Raw genomic sequence first — 21507 nt, 5'->3', positions numbered from 1 at the left:
TAGTCAAGGTGATAAATGTTGGTTTTAGAGTGTGCAGTCAAAGTCACAGTGTGCACATTTTCAGCAAAGTGAGCAGATAGGGGAACACATATATTTGACCTTCATTGATATTCCCTTCCTAAGATAATCAACCAGAGAGCCTTGCTGTGTTATTCATCTTCAAGTGACCCAATCCATCTCATTTTTCTAAGCTACGTGGACACACATGCTTGGGTGGGTGGGATGGGGGGAGTATTACACCCTGACACTTGATTAGCAGCAATGTTGCTTGTTTGGCCAGTACACATGAATAGACTGATCACTTTGTGTAATTTATGGATTTGCTTCAAATGAGACAGATATATTATGACACATGACCTATTTCCTTCTCTTATCTGTTCATTTCTCCCTGTCACCCATACCCTTCACCTGCCCTCCTTAAATCCCCTTATCCTACTTTCCCTTCCCTTTCCCTATATTCTTCCCTCACTATTTCACAGCCCCCACTCATCTGTCTTGCCACCCTGTACCCCCCTTTTTATCATCATTACTCTTCCTGCGTTTTATCATTTATTTCTCCGAACTGACCAGTATCTCTACCTAGTGCAGATTACAATACCTGCTCGTGTCTCATGCTTTATCATTTGTTTCCGCAGTATGCCTCGGCCGGATGCCTGCTTTCTCTCCACCACAGCGAGAAGCCGGAGCACGAGGAGGTGTGTGAGTTTCGCCCGTACACCTGCCCCTGCCCGGGGGCTTCCTGCAAATGGCAGGGCTCTCTGGAGGCCGTCATGCCACATCTCATGCACGCCCACAAATCCATTACCACCTTACAGGGGGAGGACATTGTTTTTCTAGCCACGGACATCAACCTGCCAGGGGCCGTGGACTGGGTCATGATGCAGTCGTGCTTCGGCCACCACTTTATGCTGGTTTTAGAAAAGCAGGAAAAGTACGAAGGACACCAGCAGTTCTTTGCCATCGTGCTGCTTATTGGCACACGAAAGCAGGCGGAGAACTTTGCATACCGCCTTGAGTTGAACGGCAACCGGAGGCGGCTCACGTGGGAGGCCACGCCACGCTCGATCCATGACGGTGTGGCGGCAGCCATCATGAACAGTGACTGCCTCGTATTCGATACCTCTATCGCCCACTTGTTTGCCGACAACGGCAACTTGGGTATCAACGTCACCATCTCCATGTGCTGAGGTGGTATGTTATCCCAGAATAGGACTTTGCTAGCGATCGAAACCCTGGACAACTGCTGCTCCCGATCAGACAGGAGGGTCTGGAGATAACGGGTGGGAGATGTATACATTTGTGTATATTTCTGTTCAAGACTCATCCGCTCAAACAACGCACACTAAAGTTTCACTTGTAGGTTAGCATGCTAGGTGCATTGCAGGAGTTGATAAGTTGAAGAGGAATGCGGGTGCTGGTGCAGTTCACATTTATTCTTGTACGCCCCATACACACCAAGACCTGAACCTTCATAACTATCTGATCACACCCAAAGTGGATGGACTAGAATGTTCTCTGCCGTGCCCGAAACCACAGGACTTTTTGGCCAGAGGGCCCAGATTCACATAAATCGGGATCATCTGATCAGTCAAGCGTCAGTGATGCGTAACTTGGGTCTAAGTGCATCTCAGAAGCATAAAGAACCTCGAAGTATAAAAATGCACTGACTGCTTTGGTTTTCTATCAAGAATATCAGTTGGAACCATGACGGTTGTACATTGCAATGTAAGGGGGGTGAATGTTCGTGAAATATCTTGATAAAACAGTGCCCAGTGCTGATGGTGTGCATAGTGGAAATAAAATTTACTTGCAAAAATGATTGTATAGCCACCATTTTCAGAATCTGACCTCTTCGCCCATCGTGTCTCTTATTTACCCTTTTTTAATAAACATGTCTTTGCTATCACAAGACAGAAATCAGATAGCAACTGGAGTGCTAGTCAAATTTTCTATTATCAGTGAGCAAATCAGGTTTCGATCTAGTTAACAAAACTAGACAACTTTTTTAACCATCATCTGCTCTAATGCCACATCAAAAATATGGTTTTTCAAACTTGTTTTATGTTTGTTTGTTTGTTCTGCATTACTTTGCCTATTTAAGTGTACGGTATCACCAGTGACTGCATGTAAACAATTAATGTTTTGCAATTGCAAACAATCTTTGTCTTGTTCTGTGTTGCTTACTTGCGTTCTTTATATTAGAATTTATTGATGAGACTCAAACGTCTTGTAAATATACCAGCAAATTCAGTTTTGTTGATATATGTTGTTATTGTTGTGTCTCTTCAAATTCGATTGTTTAGTCTATACCAAACATTTATTTGAATAACTTTAAAAATCCAGCAAGAAATTATTTACTCGCCCCTTTGGTCAATGAACCCACAATGCCTTACTTGTATACAAACTCAGTCTTTTAAGGTCCGCCTTCTTCCAGGACTCCAGGTCACAAATTCAGGTAACAAACCTCCAGTGTCTTGAAAGGACTTGAAGGAGACTAAACAGAAATTTACAAAGTGGAATTTAAGGTTTGGAAGGACATACAATGTTCACAGGTCATCCTATCTGGCCCCAAAACCTGCTGTGGTTTCAGGTACACTAAAAGTATCCAGACCTTCTAATCATATACCTCCAATGTATGTGCAAAAACAGCACTGATATCCCTGAATGCGGGTGGTCACATGTTTGACGCAAACTGCTTTTCTTTATCTGCTATTTCGATGTTTTATACACTCGTTACTAAGGAAATGTTTTGTGGATAAATTTGTACATGTAATCGATTTGGAGAACAAGATGTAAATGTTGAGTTCTGTGTTCTGGTCAGCGTGTGCTCCACAGATGTGCTGTCCGAATCCCGTCACCATGCTGGTGCTCTCGGCACGCAGTAGTCATGGCAACTAAATATGCTAATGAGAAATCCGACAAATTTATACCAAGATTCTTGTGTTCTTTATAATTCAAATCTTATTTTGAAGCTTTTGTATGCATGGTACAGAGATAAAATGAATTTTAAAATTATAAATTAGATAAAAATCAATTAATTCAAGTATTTATCATTCTACTAAAAATTGGCCAAAAAAATGTGTCAGGATGGAGTACCTGCATGTCGATCACAATGCCTGAAGGAAGCCTCTAGCACAATATCGAGTGTAAATGGTGACGTTTGGGCTGACATCGCAAAGCTTGTGCAATAAAGAGTAACAGTTTGTGTTGCAAACAATCTGCAACAAAAGAAATAAACTCTTAATATATTGTGTATAAGCTGCTAAATTTAAGTTTTCATTCAGTTTTGGCCATGCAGCGGTTCTAGTTTGTACTGTAGCTTTGAGACGAGATCGAGCACCAACCATCTGTCTCTCTACCACAGCATTTCAGACTCCATTAAACAGAAGTGAACTCAAAACTGAATGAATACATGTTAATGATGTGAGCAGGTGGTCTCCTGAGCTGTGTGCCGTGACTTACAATCAAGCTATCAGGATCAGTATTGAGTAGCACATCCTAATGAACTTGTGAATAAACAACTTACTATCAAAGACTAGAATACCGCATGATGATTAAGCGCTGAGACGCTGATTCAATATTTCCTGCGGCCACCCAATGCTAGAATTTCATTTTTTGGAGATAATGCTAGCATGCAACTCCCTAATGTATGGAAGATTTAATTTACTTAAAGGATCAGTCCATTTTCTTTAGAAAAAATCCAGATGGTTTGCTCACCACCATGTCATCCAGGATGTTGATGTCTTTCTTTGTTCAGTTGAGAGGAAATTGTGTTTTTTGAGGAAAACACTCCAGGATTTTTCTCATTTTAATGGACCCCAACACTTTCAATGGACTCTAAACGATCCCAAATGAGGCATGGGGGTCTTGTCTGGCGAAACGATTGTCATTTTTGACATTAGAGATATGCACTTTTGGACTACGGCTTCTCGTCTGTCTCTGGTCCTGTGATGCGCCAGTGCGACCTCACGTAATACGTCATCACGCCGAAAGGTCACAGATGATGTATGCAAAACTCCGCCCCAGTGTTTACAAGTGTGCAGAAAGAGGACCGTTCCGACATTGTTGTATGTTGAATGATACTAATTAATGTCTTTGTGTCAGTTTATTGTTTAAAATGGTCTGCAAATGTGCGTTTCATATTTGTAACACGTGACCTTTCCACAGCATTACGCAATTGCGTGGGGTTGCGCTGGCGTGTCGCGGGATCGGAGATGGACGGGAGGTTGTGGTTTGAAAGTGCATATTTTTGTTGATAGAAATGACGGTCGTTTGGCTAGATAGGACCCTTGTGCCTCGTTTGAGAGTCCTTTGAAACTCTGTTGAAACTGCAATTTTAAACTGTTAAGTGTTGGGGTCCATTAAAGTCCATTAAAATGAAAGGGATCCTGGAAAGTTTTCCTCAAGAAGGCTTGATTTCTTCTCGACTGAACAAGGAGGGACATCAACATTGTGGATGACATTGTGCCGAGTAAATTATCTGGATTTTTCTTTTAAGAAAATGGAATATTCCTTTAAGGTTTTATAATAGAACCCTCTTAACTAATTCTTTAAAAGGCCACCTAATATGAGAAATTCACTTTTATGTGTTGTTTAAACATGATTTTATACCGCACGTTCATTATAAACAATGAAGTAAGCAGCTCATTTGCATTTAAAGACACACAAAAAACACCACTTTTCCTGCAATCCCAAAAAATGGGCCTTTTTAACATGGCATAATAAATGATCTATAGGATATCTAGAGCTGAAACCTCACAAGCACATTCTGGGGACACCTGAGACTAATATTGCATCTTGAAAAATTGACATATTAGGTGACCTTTAAATGCAGTATGTTAAAGAAAATCTTAATGTATTAAATAAAAAACCATAAATACGGGTTTTACAACATTAAAACCTAAAACTATACCCAAATTTGAGATGCTATACTGTAAATCACATAACCACCGCCGCTGCAATAACTATTACTGTAATGTAAAGGACTTTGCAATGTCAACAAAGTCTACCTTTATTTTCTGTTGTTAGATGGTGATTACAATATAAACACAATGGAGGATTTTATAGTCAACATTTAAGAGAGTTACTGGCTGTATTTGAATTTCTATAAGACAAAAATATTTTGATTTAGTTTAATAAATACTGTGAGTCAAGACAAAGACCCAAAGATTGCATGTAAAAAAACTATTACATAGGCTGAAATGTCAATAATAAGACTATTTAGATTCAAATAAGACTGCTACATCCAAAGACCTGATGACGTATGGCAGCTGTTTATTTTTTAGGTACAGATAATGTACCATTAAGAACTGATGTAAACCTCTTTTTATCTGTAGTTTGTATTGATATTGAAGTTTATTGTTTGACAGATAATTAGTCCAGATTGGCCTATTTTGCATTGTTTGTCGTAAATAATTGTTTATGAATGCAGCTGAAGGCGGTGTAAAAACCACAAGAAAAGCTCTTACTTTATAAGCTTAGGCGATCTCTCTTGTGCTAACTGTAAATAGTGTTTTGCTAAAATCTGTTTTTATTTTTTAAACATGATAAGGAAATGTTTTATAATCCGCTTTAGAAAATAACATGCTAGTTTTACAATTCCACACACAATACAACACTAAATTTTCTGGTCACCTTTTTCCCTTAATGTTTAGCTTGCTGTTTCTGCCTATTGAATTCTGTGTGTTTATTTATTCAGAGTATATCTGTGAAGTTCTGTTTCACCTTCTCTTGCTAGTTTATTCAATATGTTGATGTGGCTATAGAGATTATTTGACATTAGAAATGCTGTTGTTTCCTGTTGAGCAGGTATAAATTGATTATGTACACTGTTTAATATAATGTAAAAAAAAAACATTTTTGTTTCTTTTTCTACTAAACATCTGCCCTTAACTAAATGTCTTTTAATAGTTTTACAGCTGAACTCTATGGGGCGGTTTCCCGGACAGGGATTAGACTAGTCCTAGACTAAAACATTTTTAAGAGCTGTCCAAACTAAAAACAACTTGCACTTACATATCTTAAAATACATGAGTGCTTTTGTTTTGCCTCAAAATGCACACAAGTAATGTTTTTAGTAAGGCATGTGTGTTAAAACTAGTTATATTTCCTAATTAACTAAGGCCTAGTCTTGGATTAAGCTAATCCCTGTCCGGGAAACTGCCCCAATAATGGTTGGTGTACTTTGATAGTATCATTTTTGGAAAGGTTTTCAGTTGTAACTGTTTAACAAGAGACACTTGGTCTTTGTACCATCTAATTTCAAATAAAGTTTATTTATTTGTCAATGGGTGTATGTAATGTTAAACACATAAGGGACAATTGTGTAGTAAATCGGTTGTTATTATAAAATCGAAATTGACAGAGGAAAGAGGAATGTGACTTATTACATGATAACTTATTAAATAACAAAATGAAAATTTGTGACCCTGTCTAGAAAAAAACTGTTTAAACTTTTGTTTGATGTTACTTAGGGATGCACTAATACAAGATTCCTGTGGCGATAATGATATTCATTTACTTAGGGTCGATTGGGGGCGGGGTTTGGACTTCTTTTCAAATCAATATGTTGTAAAAAGTGCCTGCAAACTGCAATTCTTTTGTCATTGTAACTAAATTCAGTGTCCGACGGTGAAGAAATGTTAGGGTTAGCATGGGTCCTTGAAATCCTTGAAAGGTTGTTAATCTGGGGGGGGGGGGTCAAGGCTCTGGGAAGTTTTTGAAATTCTACATACATAGATACAGGTCATTGAAAGGGCTTAAATCTATTTTATTCAAGAAGTTTTCTGGAAAAAATCCATATTATTCCCTGTGTAGTGTAGGATGATATCATAAAAGTTCTAGACTTTTTAAGTACACGTGCTAAACTGTTCGCTTTAAATGCTTTTATCTTTATGCAAATGTTGATTCATACCAAAATGCTTTTTTGCATAGTTGTGTTTGACAGATGAAAACGTCTCGGGTTACGCAAGTAACTGTTGTTTCCTGAGAAGGGCACGAGACGCTGCGTCTTCCTTGCCATACTTCCTACGTCCTTGTAACTCCGTCTATGGCAATATTTCATATAGCGACATACTTCCTGGTTCCCGCGTCACCCTGTCTTTGTCGTTAAGCCTCATCATTGGTTGAATTTGATATACCCATTCAGACGCACTTACCCCTGGAAGCGTCCCAAAGTGTCACCGCAGTGACGCAGCGCGAGTTCCCTCGAAAGGGAATTGTAACAATGTATCTTTAAATGTAACACGATGTAAACTTGCTCTCACTTGAAATGTGTCCCCACATTTAGTCCTTGAATTTGAGGGTATTGGACGTGGAAAGTCCTTGATTTTGAAGTTAACTAAGGTGTGAGAACCCTGAAATGTTTTCATCTGCCAATACTGATATCACTGTAAAAATTAAGTTAAGTTAACTCAAACCATTTAAGTTTTAAAACAAATACATATGAGTACAGTTTACTTGAATATATTAAGTCATATGCACATATATTTAAGTTCAAAATACTCAAATGTATGGGTTTTAAAATGCTACTTTACAAAAGAGCTGCGTAATGCCAGCACTGATGAATCTGAATAAGTACTCCAGAGAGTAATGTAATAAAAACACGATAAACATTTATTTACATTGTCTCGAGTACATAAAAAATCAGATAAAAATTTTGTACGCTAAACAAACAAAACATTTCTCTATTCCTGTTGTTCAATTTCGCCTGTGTTCTCTTTCTCGACTGTGATCTTTATGTCTGGCAAACCCTCTGTCTCTATCTCTGTCTCGTTCTTTGTCCCTACCTCCATCTCGGTCTCGTTCTCTCTCTCTATCGCTCCCTCTTCCTTGATCTCTGTTGTCACGCTGTCGTGTGTCCTCGTGCCTTTTCTCCTCTCTGCTCCTGTCTGTCTGTCTCTCCCTGTCTCTCTCACTTCTCCTTTCATCTCCGTGTCTGAATCGGTCCACATCCGGCGCTCTGTCTTGTCCAGGTCTGTCCCTCCTGTTTTCATTCGGTCCTTTTACGACATACTTCTCATACGCCGTGTCCTCTTTCTCTTTCTTCACTCTGAGGGGTGAAGACGCCGACGTCTCCATTCGTGCCTCACGTCTCTCCTCCTTCAGTGCCTTTTTCTTCTCTTTCTTCTCCTTTTTCTTTTTCTTCTTCTCCTTTTTGTCTAAAATAACAAAGTAGAATTTTTTTTACTAAAGCCATAATAATGAGGAATATTGACATGTAGTAATAGTTAAGAGACTCCATCTCACCTTTCTTTGGCTTTTTTACTGGTACAGCATGCTCCTCCTCAGACTCCGAATCAGATGAGGAAGGATGAGGTACTTTAGGAGCGCAGCCCTCCTCTCTCAAACGTTTAGTGATAGTATCAATGTCATCTGTGTCTTTAGGCGGTCGATAATTTGCTACGTGGTCAACGCGTATGGTCCGGCCCTTAATCTTTAAAGGAGAACAACAAAATCAAACATTTGTTCAACAGTCATATTAGTAATCTATGTCATTAAATCACACAAATGCAAATAAATAAGAGAAAAGAAACTCTCACCTTAATTCCATTGAAGTTATCCACAGCCAGAACGGTGCTCCTTTGATCTTCATAGCAGAGGAAGCAAAATCCTTTGGATTTGCCCGTCTTCTTATCTCGAACTAGGTTGATGTTGGCAATCTCTCCGTACCTGATATTCACAAAAGAGGATTAAAGTCGCGCTAGGTGGTGAAATAAATAAGTACTAACTTCTTTGGCGAGGAAAGGTGGCCGGTTTAAAATACAGAAGACTTACTGAGAGAATACACAGATGGTGTCTCCTTCTGTCAGCTCATATGGAAGTCCACCTGCAGATGACCATACTTAAATGTTAACAGATTCGTGACCCTGGACAACAAAACCAGTCAAAAATAGCACAGGTATCTTTGTTGCACTAGCCTGCATCACAATGTATGGGCCAAAATTATTGATTTTATTATAACAAAAATCATCAGGATATTAAAGATCATGTTCAATTTAGATATTTTGTCAATTGTAAGAACTTTTTCTCAATATTTAGATAATTTTCACCTTCAGACTCCAGATTTTTTTAATAGTCGTATCTTGGCCAATTTTTTTTCTATCCCAACAAACCGTACGTCATTGGAAAGCTTCATTCAGCAGATGATGTAAAAATAATAACAAATTTACCCTTATGACCAAAGTGGTCCAGGGTCACATTAAGTGCCACTTACCAGCCATACAGTATTAAAGGGACAATAAGTAGGATTTACCCCCATCTAGTGGTGAAATCGTATTTTGCATTCAAACGAATAGTGCTCTCTAGCGTCTCGCTTTTCCAAATGCGTGTTGCAACTACGGTGGCCGTTATGTTATCACTGATCTCCTTGTCCGTTTCAGCTGGTTCACGTGTTCTGAATGAAAACGCGTTGTGGAAACGCATTGGTAGGCTAGTGCTTTTTGTCCCTTTCTGCTATTATAGTTTATTAATAGGGTGATTCTCACGAAACCATTGAAACACCACGGCACTAATGATTTTAGCTTTAAAATGTGTAATATAGTAACATTAAAAAGCATCAGAATTAACACAATACTGTGTTCTACCTTGCACAATGTGTGATTTCAACATAAGAATTTATCATTGTAAATTTTATCTCATTTTCTGCTGAAGTTTTCATTACCGCAATGTGTCCGGCTGTGTTTGAACATGCGTTATGTTGTAATTTAATCAAATTAACACAAAAATATTAAGAAAAAAAATAAATGGATGTTTTGCTAGACTACTTTAGATGACAGAAAAAATATTTACTGAATATTCATGTATAATAATAATGAAGAAAAATTAGGAAAATGATGTGTCCATGCCTGATGTTCTCATCCTCCGCAACACTTTTTGAGAACAGTTTAAGCACACATACAGAATTTTAATAAAGTTTGATTTTGAGTGACCAAGCACATGGACCAGTTACTTCAAAATGGTTACCAGGTAAGATAATTTTTTTATAGTTAATTTGAAATATTGTCTTGTCAGAATGCTTACACGACATTTTGATTATCATTACCGCAACAGATGCTTATTAAATGTTAATTTAATTAATAGAAGCATAATACTTTGATTTTAAATGCATGTGCAGAAACTCCAAATTATGTTCTTTCAGGTTTGTCATGTCATTTTGAAAATATGTCAGTGTTGATGTTTTCTGACTGTTGCGGTAATGAGATTTCTTAGGACAAATTTTTTTAATTATGTTACAAAAAGTGTTAAATGATAAGTAAAAGTTTTTAAATTAATGTTCCCATTTACTCCAGACTTTGTTTTTCAATGTCTGGTGGGAAAAAAAGTAAATTTAAGCAATTTTTACATTTTCATGCTTGACATTTTTAAAACCAAGTTTTCGTGAGAATCACCCAATACGGCGGAATGACATGGAAGCCTTCTTGGACTTACCCGTTCAATGTAAGTAAAGAGAAGAAATTCTAAGCTTACAAAGAAAAGTCAGATCACTAGCAGAGGTGACACCAACGAGGACATAAATTTATGAATAAAGACATTGATTTTGATTAATAAAATACTTAAAACCCTACTTAAATTGGTCAGTTTTTTGTCAAATTACCATGAAATTGCTTTTGATGTGTCATAACATTTGGATAAACCTCTGTACTGATCATAGACTAAAGGTGAGAAAGAAAAACATTTAATAGCAATAAACAAACAAACAGTAAATTCCACAAGGTCAAATCAGTGCTATTGTACACTATGTCCCAACGTGAGCTCCTAAAGAAAGACTGAGTGAGGATCATCCCATTGCATGAAGAATCATATTGTTGATAGTAAATAAGGGACTGCTGCCACCGTCTGGCAGAATGCAAGTACTTATTTGAGTCTTATGTATGATCTGTTTTTATTATGGCAAGCTCGCACTATAGGACTGGAAAACTACCTGAATCACTGTGTTGCTCACACTTCACAAAAAGGTTTCTTATCATCTGATGTCGTCTTGTAATAGCTGCACGAATACTACACAACACACCGCAGACGAGGTGCACGCACTACAAAACATTTGATAAAGAGGCGTTCCCGACTATAAACAAAAATATGTAAATTCTCACGAGACATTAAAATTTCTTCATGAATGGACCATCGATTCACCAATCACTTGGTCAACCGTTTTTACCTTCTGCACTGTGATTTTGGGTTTGAGTCGTTTTTAACGTGCATTTAAAAAAGCAATACTCGTCAAACACAATCATTCAAAATATTCTCTATTATCATGAAAATACCTGAAACAATCTGAAGAACAGCGATATAAATATTCCTATAGACATTTCCTGAAATAGTGTTTGTAATGATACTTCTTCTGTGGCACAAATGGAGTTTCTGCACGAAAGCGCCCTCTGGCTTTTGAATGTGGCGGCATTTCACCGTAATTCATTCAAATTTATTCATTGAGAACACGCACATTTGCCCGCTTAATTGTCACAACCCTAATACACAGAGTTGAAGATGCGTTTAGTGACAAGATAGGTCAACACTAAATACTGACTTTTACCAGAAGCCGCCATTTTGTTCTGAAAATTGTAGGGTTTTTCACAATTGGTGTACACATTTCCTGTATTTTCTCTTTGTATCTTAATAAAGTATGCAGAAAATAAATATGGATCAAGCCCGTAGGCAGGGGGGGTTCGGGTGGTTCGAACGAACCCCCCCTCACTGCCAAAAGGTCCAGAATTTAAGTCGTTTTTTCGCTTGATTGTTGTCATCATTGTTTTAATCAATGCTTGTGACAAATATTCTGGGTTCCTGTTTCAAAATTATATGATACATTATTGAAGCTGGACGCATGATTTCTGTCATTTTCTGATGCTCGTTTTATTTGACAACGCTCAGCGCTCGTTTGACTTCTGGCTGCGCTGCGCAGACTGATCGGAATGTGACGTCTTAGCACCGCGAGACCGATTCAATAGTAAATAACTCACTATGCTTTTAAATAGATCTCGCGGTAGTGTGGTGTCACAAGTAAGATAAGTAAGATAAAGTCAAAATTATTCCGAGATGACCAATAAAATCAGACTGAGGTGCAACACAGGGGTCAGATGCGCAGTTAGTGGAAGTGCAAGAAAGATGTAAGTAATCAAACGCTGACTAATATACAGTAGTTTAATGATGTGAGATATGAAACGCAGTGATTGTCACGGTGACAAGACAAGAAACATTACTGCAGCTGAGCACATATGGGTGTCCAAATTTAATGTGCTGCTTTAACTCCCTCCAGTAATTCACTTCCCATTATTCAGCGTGTTTATTAACAAAATTCAACGCCACTCTTTAATTCTTTAAGATGTCTTTTTTACTGTATGATTAGATTCACTGTGTTGTACTGAACTGCTGCGAAGCTTGAACTTGAAAACGCGACGCATCACGTGCGCCCACCGGTAATGCGCGTGCACGGAGTTTAGAGCCCATATTCATCTTTTGGCTTAAACATTTTATTGCATTCGGTCTTAAAGCCCAATAAACAGTACCTGTTGAAGTCATTAAAGTTAATAAAACAACAAAAGAAGAGAAAGTCACTCACTGGTCCTGACTGTAACCTATAGTGTTGAGCTCTGCTATTAAAAGTAAGTTAAAGGTTTATCGTGGAATTTTGATTTTCTGAACAACTTTTACTAAAGTTACTTCAGTTAACAAGAAGCCTTTTGCTTCATTAACAAGATATTAAATCAGATGTGAGAAGTTTAAAATTAAGGCTTGCATTATGTTTACATCTTACACAGTTAGTATAATGCATGCAGGGCAAGAATAATATTTATCTAATGCGGGGTAATGTGAAGTAATCGTAGATCATTTATGCTTTTTTATAATTACAGTTTTCTTTCAAAGGATAGGACCCCCTAAAGTAGCCTCTGCTAACCCATTTATACAATTCTAGTTCTCTGCATTACTGATGTTGTATTTAAGCATATTAAGTGTATAATAAGTGTGAGCATATTTTGAATTAATTTAATAAACTAATTATTGATGGCCTTTAGTTAATTCACTAAAATGATCCTATATTCAGTAAGCCTATGTTTACTTTACTGACAGCCCATTGTGCCCAGGATGGTAAAATAATTATTACAATGCATTCCTATAATGACCAACACAAATCTTCTGCATACTGACATGGTTTGAAATCTATAGTTATTTGATTCTTTGGTTTTCTGATGTTTTTTGAAATTCATATATGTAGAGCAGACAAAAAAAAAATTCCTGGGGTGCATGCCCTAGAAAAATACATATATGGACCTCGGTATTTATTAAATCTTGCGTATGGCCCTGCTCATAATTAAATACAAAAGGAGGAGAAAAACTGCAAAAAAGGTCCACTTTTTGAAAAAAAGAACCCCCCCTTTCAATAGGCTGGCTACGGACCTGTGGATGGTCATTAAAACAGCACCAGTGTTGTAATTATTCAGTCACTCACCGATGAAGATCCAGGCGCTGTCCTTATAAACTGAATGCCAGGATACAGTGTCTTTGACTCCCAGATCAGCTTCTCTTTCATTCAGTTCATTGATGAGCTTCACTTTAGTAAGCGGACTGTACAGAACACAGGCAGAAAATCACTTTCTGATCAGGATATTCAGTCACATCTTTGATATTTCTAAAGGGGCATATATTTTGTTATAATTATTTAAATGAAATATGTTTCTCATATCAAATTGTAGGATAAAACTTAATGTATTATTATACATATAATAAGATACATAACTGAATCTGCAATCACATATTAACTTAACTGATGAACTTCATAAATTCAATCAACGTTACGAAGATGCAATATTTGGCAGACGTATGAACAGTTTATTGGTGTTCGTACTATGCATGGCCTTTCTTTTGCTATCTGTTTGTGTTATATAGATTGTTTAACAGGAAAACGAGACAGTTTCTTGTTTCTATACCGAATGATTAGCTTTTGTTGACTGCTAAACCGAAGCTAACGTTAGTTCTTTGACTCTTCCCTTTAGCGACACCCGCTTTACATTACAAACGTGTATGACAGAAATTAAAGTTATGATTATTTAAAGTGTAAACATTTAAAGCATGACTTACTTCATTGTGACTATCCTGCAGTCACACTTGAACGATTTAATTCTGTTTCCGGTCGTACGATATTCTTCCGGTTTGAAGTGGATTGTGGGATTTGTAGTTTATTAAAAGATATCCTTCGCGCTAACCTTGAGATTACGCGTAACTGTGACGTTTATAACATTAAAAATGATTTAAAAACATTTTGAAACATGATTATTTCTAAAAATGTAAAACGAGTTTACAGCCTAAGGATAAGTTAATAAAAATACATATAATGTTGTTTATCCTCAAATAGCTTTATTGGAATCTTAAAAATCGTTACTAGCCTATATAAATACACCTTTACAGACAAATTCACAAAAAACGATATTAATAATAAAAAATACACATTTTTTTTACTTTTTACATTGATTGTGTGTTCCTGTAGCTCAGTTGGTAGAGCATTGCTAAGCAGCCCATACGGCAAAAAATATATTTTTAAATATATTTCAAAATATACAAAAAATGTCCAAAGAATATATTTGTTGAAATATATTTTGGAATATGTTTACAAAAACATTTTTTTTTCACCGATATGTTTTTTGGCCATGTTTTGTATATTTTGAAATATATTTAAAAAGTAAACACATTTTAAAACATTAAAAATTTATTTAGCCCTTCATATATTTCAATCCAAGGAAATATATTCACGTCGTATTTGAAGAAAAACTTTGTTTATGTAAACAAAAAAAGGTTAAAATTAAATATATTTTCAACTTCAAAATATACTTTGTAAAATTAACTTGTATTTAGCATATATTTAAAATATATTTAGGCAAAAAATACATTTTTGCCATATGGACTGTAAAATTAGAAATGTATTTGCTTCCCCTTGAAATACATTTTGAAATATATGTTGATATAAAGGTTAAAATATTTCCAAATTCAAAAATATGTTCAATTGAGCATAACATTTTACTAAATGTATTTATTTAGCCTAATTAAAATATATTTTAGCCACAGAAATTTATTTTTTCCATATGGGAGGGCAAATGTTGTGGGTTTAATTCCCAGGATAAAAACATAGTAATAATTTCAAAATATGTGTTCTGCGTGTAGAGTGATCCTATGTGCATCACGTGTCTTGTCAAAATAAGTGCCTGCTGCAGACGCGTCTAAAGGGTTTATGATAAAAGAGACGCTCGTGTTTGGCAAATACTCGCATAATCTCATGTGTAATCAGAGTTTACTGTTAAAGGAGTGTCTTGTGTGTATTTTGTGAATATAAGCATTTCTTTTATCATAAACGGTTTTGACGCGTGTGCAGCAGGCACTTATTTTGACAAAACACGTAAAGCACATGGTTCTCATGAAGCAACAAATGTACAATTCACAAAACACAAATGCATGTTGATTATAAATGAGTTTTATTTAATGCTATTTTGCATTTTACAACTTATAATACAAAAATAAGTGGATATGGGACCAAACTAAGTGCTTTGGTTATTTTGAATGTAATATAATGAGTGCAGGGATAAAGAAAAGCAAACAGAGCCATCTGCTGTATCTCATGTGGAGATACTCAGGGCTCCACATCCATTAGGGCACATCACTGTTTGCTCTTTTCTTGCTGATATCAAAGACCTTTTTCAGTTTCCTGTGAGCAGTGGACTAATTCCCACTCTACTGGGAATATTTTTCCGGATGTTGTTCAGGAACTGCGACGGTCTCAAAGTAGCCTAACTCGATGGGAAGCGTCGTCCCGTTAAAGTTTCCCTCTCTGGTGATGGTTATATGGTCTGTGTGGCATTGGTCTGCTGTCTGTGATCGTGTCGGGCAACACAGTCCGACTTTTATATGACTGAAGATCATACAGATCTGAGTCCTCACCTCCCGTTGCCAGCAGGCATAGACGAGCGGATTGATGAGGGAGTTTGAGAGTCCCAACAGCCAGAGATGGTTCTCCAAAAATGTATAAAGTTTACAATCTGGGCATAAAACCTGCACCATACTGACCACAAAGAAAGGGCACCAACAGAGAGTGAAGCAGCCAACCAGCACGGCAATGGTCCGCAGGGCCTTTACGTGTCCCCAGTAACGGCTGGATGGCATAAAGCTTGAACCCGCTTGCCTGGCAGAGATGCGCTGCTGGTGCCCACAAGCGATTTTCAGAATGTCCATGTAGAAGTAAATGAAGACACAAAGAACAGGGAAAAAGAAAACGCAGAACATCACGATAATGCTTTGTGGCTCTATGACTAAGAAGAACGTGCAGATCATGTTGTAGTCTTTCCGCTGCATTTGTGTCACGATGTAGGGCAAAAAGCCCACAATCACAGTCATCAGCCATAGGAGGATTAAAGCAGTGGCAATTATCTTATTGCTCATTAGCTGTAAATATCTCAGTGGCATCTTTATGGCCACATAGCGGTCCAGCGAGATAACAAACATGGTGAGGATCGAGGCAGCGGAGGGCGCAAGGATGAAGGACATACGCAACAAACACTTTTCTTTTTGCATGGAGGTCGTGCTTCCTTCAAGAGCATCGGTGGCAATGCCAGTTATGGCCACGCCCACTAGGATGTCAGCAATGGATAGATTTAAGACAAAGCACCAGCTCTGACAGCCTTTCTTGCGGATGAGCAGGATCAGAGCGATGGCTACTAAAAAATTGGTGGAGATGATCAAAACCGATACCACACTAAGAATATAGCCAATGGTCACAAAATCTCTTTCAAGCATGGCTGGGGTTGTAAGCATTGGACTTGCTGGTGTCACACTGAAGTTCTCCCTCGTGTTTTTGGAAATCTCTTGAGTCACATTGAAATGATTCATCATTGCATCACATGTACTTTTTTATTACTACAATCCACTTAAAAGGTATTTCTCCATATTAAAGTTAAGAAGTAGTTCAAACAGATAAATATACTGACGGTTTCAAGAGAAAATGGACAGAGCTTGTCAATTTTTTCTTTGCTCCCATGGGGTAAAGTAAAACATCTTCCCGTTGTTTCACTTATCCGACCCTTGTTCTTCCTGGCTGTCATCCAGGTTCCATTAATGTATCTCAAGAGCATATTTCCTTCCAAAGGAGATGGTTATAAACTTAAAGCACAACAATACAAAGACAACGCCAATTATATGATGAAATCATCACTCTGAGCTCTGCGTTGACAGAGAGTCCCATAAAAAACGTTTGAGTTTCCAAATATTTCCTTGTCTGAAACAGTGATGAGAAGCAGATGATCTTCTTTATTGATGATATAGCATCCCGGGAAAATCCAAGAAATTCCATAAACTCCAAAAATTCATCGTTGTGCTCATTTGGTTGGCATTAGGATAAAGAAAATAGGTTAATGTGCTGTTGTCCATCTGGTTGGTTATAATATCTTCAGTAAGATGTCCTTCCACAGTTCAGCATTGGTCTTCTGCTATTGATGGCTACTAACGTTGAAGAAACTAAAACAGGAAAGGAAACTAAGATATAGGGAGAGCGAGTGGGTTAGGTTAAGAGGTGGGCGGACTTCAGTATCATGTGATTACTCAAAATTGCTATTAGAGAATTGCTCATGCATGGGTGAATAAATATTTTCCATATAAAGAGCACAGATCCAAAATTCTCTAAGTGCATCTGACATGTTTTATTGTAAATGAGCCATTTTCATCAGACTCTTAATGGATTCTTCCAACAAACCGTTAAGTATGGCATAGTATTGGAGCATAGGTTGGGGCCCCGATACATGGATTTCCCTTGGGCCCCCAAATCACTAAATCCACCACTGTCCCTGGACCAACAACCCCCCAAAACACCCAATCTAACACCTGTTGGACACCCAAAGCAATGCCCCAAACTCACACCATTGGTTAAGCCAAAGTTTCTGTGTCATTCAAATAAGAGTGCTCAAATAAGTGCAAACCTTAAAGTTTAAGTGAAATCACCCAATGAAATGCTTGCGTATATTTATCTCATGCACATTATGCTGGGATAAGATCAATTTGAGATAAGATAAAGAAATAAGTTAAATTGCATACATTACCCCCGATGTCTATGACTGGTGACCACATAGAGGTCAAGCAGGTTTGAAAAATGGATGTGAACCTTTAGCATCATTACTGCAATGATGAATCACCATCTTCAACTTTCCTCTGAAGTTGTGTGGAAGTGTCAAATCCTTCAAATACAGTGAAATCATGCGGCTGGTTTTAAACAATATGTACACAGCCCTCAATACTGATGAAATATCTTTTTATGACAATGCTACACAATAAAGCAAGACTGCCTCCAGCCAACAATGTGTCAATGTTATTCATCCCCATTACTAGACTGTTCACTGCTATTGAAAGCAGCTCTTGGTCAGCAGTTGTTGTGCCCACTGTTACACTATGCCCAACAGAGTGCAGTTTGTGTTGAAGTGTGCCCACTTCTAACCAAAACATCACTACCTGTCTTCACCTTATTTAAAGCAGATTAAAAACTGAATTTATTCAATCTGTGTTCAGTTTGAAACAGCTTGTCTTCGAAGATGTCTTTGAAGAGGAGACTACTTTCTATGGTGCTGTGCTGCGTTTATTGCTTGGCATCTCTATTCTGCCTTAACCAAGACAGAAATAACTGTTTCTCGCATGGTGGAAGGTAAGTTTTCTGTTATGTGTAACGTGTAGCGCTGTCAAGCAATTAATCGTGACTAAACCTGTACAAAATAAAAGTCTGTGATTACATAATTAGTATGTGTGTACTGTGTGTGTATTTGTGTGTGTAAGGAATAATTGACGGTCCATGAGCAGACCTTTATTTTGTATGCGATTAATCGCGATTAATCATTGGACAGCCCTATTATTATGTGTATGTATTTCATTATGTTGGTTTTTAGGGTTTAGCATATGTTCGGCTCAGAAAGTTTTATGTGAAACTTCATCTGATCTCAGATGTTGTGTGCCTAACGAAAATATTGCAACTCTACAAAACTACTTATGTGATGTGAAGCTTTTCAAAGACATTAGAATGCATTTTACTTTTTGTTTTTGTGTGATTATATAACAGGTACATTTGGTGTCCCGTTATTTTCAAATGGTTATATTTTTAGTTATTTTAATAAATTACTCGTTGTCATGGATCACAAGATGTTGCAGGCTATAACAATATAATATTTTCTGTAAAAATTCATCATGGGGCAACCTTCCGATCTTTCTGATGAAGCCAATACGCAAGTGACTTAAACTGCAATTCATTGACTGTCCACTAGAGGCTGGCTCCAAAATGGAGTCAATTCCCATAGACCCCCCATGTTAAAACTTTACAGTAGAAAATAATGTTTACAGCCTGGTACAAAAAGTGATTCTGGTCTATATTGCCCTTCATGACAACTCTGAGTGGGGTGAATTTTTTTGTAACTAATTTGTTTAAATTATATTGAGCCTCAAAGTTCTACATAATTAAGGGCGCGGCCACTTGATTGACCGTTGAACAGCCACTGCTGTCACTAGAATCAAGCTGTTGGCGTGGTTTCAGCAACAAGCCACCTCAGCTTCACCCACCCTTTTTACCTTTTTGGGTTATCCGCGAGTAATGGGCGGTGACGCGTGGCCAAGATTGTGACAGCAGGCACTGCCTACTTTAAGCTTAAAAAATGCTCTTTACAAACACGTCACGGACACTACGTCCATTTTTTTACAGTCTATGAGTTGCTCATGTAGTCAAAAGCCAACATCTCTTGCGTTTCTTATGTATGTTACAGGAATGTGGTATCAGTTGTTCAGCGGCTGTTTCAGCATGTGATGAGGTTTATACGCACCGCTCTGTGAGCCTAGAGGAGACGTGAAACCACAACAATCATCTACACACAACTTATCAAGAGACGCATCAGCATTAATAACATAAATCTATGGACATGCATAACGATTTAAAAAAAATCACCAACACCATTAAAGATGCCAGAAGTGAATAGTTTTGAGTGTAGAGCTTCATTTTGACCAGAAAATATGATTTCTGGAGTATTGGGTGAGATGTTATGCAATTGTGTTTACTGCTTTGAGATAAACTGCATTAAAAAAAAACATATTTCATAAAACATAAGGATCTACAGTGAAGGATATAATTTGCTTATTTTATCTATTTTCAGGTTGAAGCGTGTCTGGCGTGTAAGAAAATGCAACATCAGATCTTAACTGATGCAAACACATTGGTGATTCTTTGGTTGAACAAAGAGACATTATTATGTACCAACAAATATATATTTTCAGTAATGGTGTTGTATATTGTTTAAAATTTAAAGATGTGATTGAAAAACATTGTCACGACATTCATAAAGTACGACCTTCATATTTCTAAAGGTCAGTTGCTATATTAATGCCATTGACGTGTTAACTCATCAATTTAGAGAAAACAATTCCCTGCCAATTCTATGGCAATCCATATTTCTGTAAATAAATATTAATTATACATTAAATCTATATTGTATATTTTCTCATTTTTTATGTAATATATATATTATAGGTAAAAGTATACCTGCAATTTCAAATTGATGGCTAATAACAGATCCTATTATTACTCTGTTTCTTCCTTCTTGGACAACCAACCAATCACAGTCTTCAAAAGATAGTGTCACACGTAGCAACGAGTCAACCACACCTCCTCAATAAGATAGGATTTTCCATCCATTCCTTGCTCAGAGTTCACTGAAAATGTCCTGGAATCACTTCTAAGCTAAAACTTCTGGCAAGGAATTTTTAGGTTAAGTTAGGAGCTCTCTGAGAGGATTCTCAGAATCTTTAGGGATACGGGCCCAGATCTCTATCAGAAGTCCTTTACAAAATGCAATTATCTCAACTTTTTGCTCAAAATTTGATAATTTTTGCAGAAACCTCGTATTTGAGAAGTGATAAAAAGAGAACAAAGAAAGGATAGGATGAAACGTTTTCTTTTTTTAAGCAGAGGATCTGTTCTTTCATTTGATATATGGAATGTTTATATATTTAAAGAAAAAAAAACTCTGAAAGGCATTTAGCTTTTGTAACAATATGAGAATTTCAGGGTATGCTACTGACCCTTAAATGAATGAAAACAGAGTTGTTTGGTTGAACATATGGTATATTATATCAAACTTAAAAAAATATATATAAAATAAAGCTGCACATCTCGTATTTGAACAAAATATAAGGAATAAATTATTAATCTTTAGAATAGCAAAAAAAAAACTGTTATTCTTGTTGAACAGCTGTATATATGTAACCGGATATATTCATTTTTTTCACATGTTCATATAGTGAGTGAAATTGATTGTTTTTAGAGGTTAGAATTTGTAGTCTCTGGTTCTGACATATTCTCTGCTGTACATAAAGTGAAAGTCTAGCAGTCACGTGGAATGAAGTTCCATATTTGCAATATTTACACTTTTTTTATGGGAAAAGACTTGGCTAAAGTTGCTAAATTGAAACACTGAGTGTGATACAAAATGTGTAAAAATGCAAATAAAATAA

At 37.0% G+C, this 21507-nt stretch overlaps 3 protein-coding genes across 5 annotated transcripts in view; 1 reads left to right on the top strand and 2 right to left on the bottom strand.

The window, feature by feature from the left end:
• The window catches only part of siah2l (seven in absentia homolog 2 (Drosophila)-like), a 48214-nt gene extending 41927 nt beyond the window's left edge, over nt 1–6287 (top strand). The window contains exon 2 of the mRNA XM_055180666.2: nt 636–6287. Within this exon, the coding sequence (XP_055036641.1) occupies nt 636–1187 (552 nt within the window). The 3' untranslated portion in view covers nt 1188–6287. The remainder of the gene's footprint in view (nt 1–635) is intronic.
• Nucleotides 2252–14228, bottom strand: rbmx2 (RNA binding motif protein X-linked 2). Of its 3 annotated transcripts, none has more exons than XM_055180665.2 (7): nt 14074–14228; nt 13445–13560; nt 8776–8827; nt 8541–8670; nt 8248–8434; nt 7788–8159; nt 2252–2494 (listed from the first exon to the last, which is right to left on the bottom strand). In XM_055180665.2, the coding sequence occupies exons 1-7, from the start codon at nt 14076–14078 to the stop codon at nt 2406–2408; spliced, it is 951 nt and encodes a 316-aa protein (XP_055036640.1). In that variant the 5' UTR covers nt 14079–14228; the 3' UTR covers nt 2252–2405. The 3 variants fall into 3 exon arrangements, with proteins under 3 accessions (XP_055036640.1, XP_055036639.1, XP_073727226.1); XM_055180664.2 differs by lacking the exon at nt 2252–2494 and adding an exon at nt 3096–3218; XM_073871125.1 differs by lacking the exon at nt 2252–2494 and adding an exon at nt 7594–7757.
• Nucleotides 14229–15450: 1222 nt separating this feature from the next.
• Nucleotides 15451–17289, bottom strand: LOC129424088 (glucose-dependent insulinotropic receptor). The gene has a single exon (XM_055180663.2). The coding sequence runs from the start codon at nt 16867–16869 to the stop codon at nt 15715–15717; it is 1155 nt and encodes a 384-aa protein (XP_055036638.2). The 5' UTR covers nt 16870–17289; the 3' UTR covers nt 15451–15714.
• Between the last annotated feature and the right edge of the window lie 4218 nt (nt 17290–21507).

This window comes from Misgurnus anguillicaudatus, chromosome 9 (assembly GCF_027580225.2).
Source record: "Misgurnus anguillicaudatus chromosome 9, ASM2758022v2, whole genome shotgun sequence".
Lineage (NCBI taxonomy): Eukaryota > Metazoa > Chordata > Actinopteri > Cypriniformes > Cobitidae > Misgurnus > Misgurnus anguillicaudatus.
The sequence above is the reverse complement of the archived record's forward strand: the minus strand, read 5'-3'. Positions and strand labels throughout refer to the sequence as shown.

Coding starts and splice junctions, on each gene's coding strand:
- rbmx2 (XM_055180665.2), bottom strand. Junction 8,828..13,444: donor CAGCGCCTGGATCTTCATCG/GTGAGTGACTGA, acceptor GGTCATCTGCAG/GTGGACTTCCATATGAGCTG. Junction 8,671..8,775: donor ACCATCTGTGTATTCTCTCA/GTAAGTCTTCTG, acceptor TGTGAATATCAG/GTACGGAGAGATTGCCAACA.
- LOC129424088 (XM_055180663.2), bottom strand. CDS start 16,869: ATGATGAATCATTTCAATGTGACTCAAGAGATTTCCAAAAACACGAGG.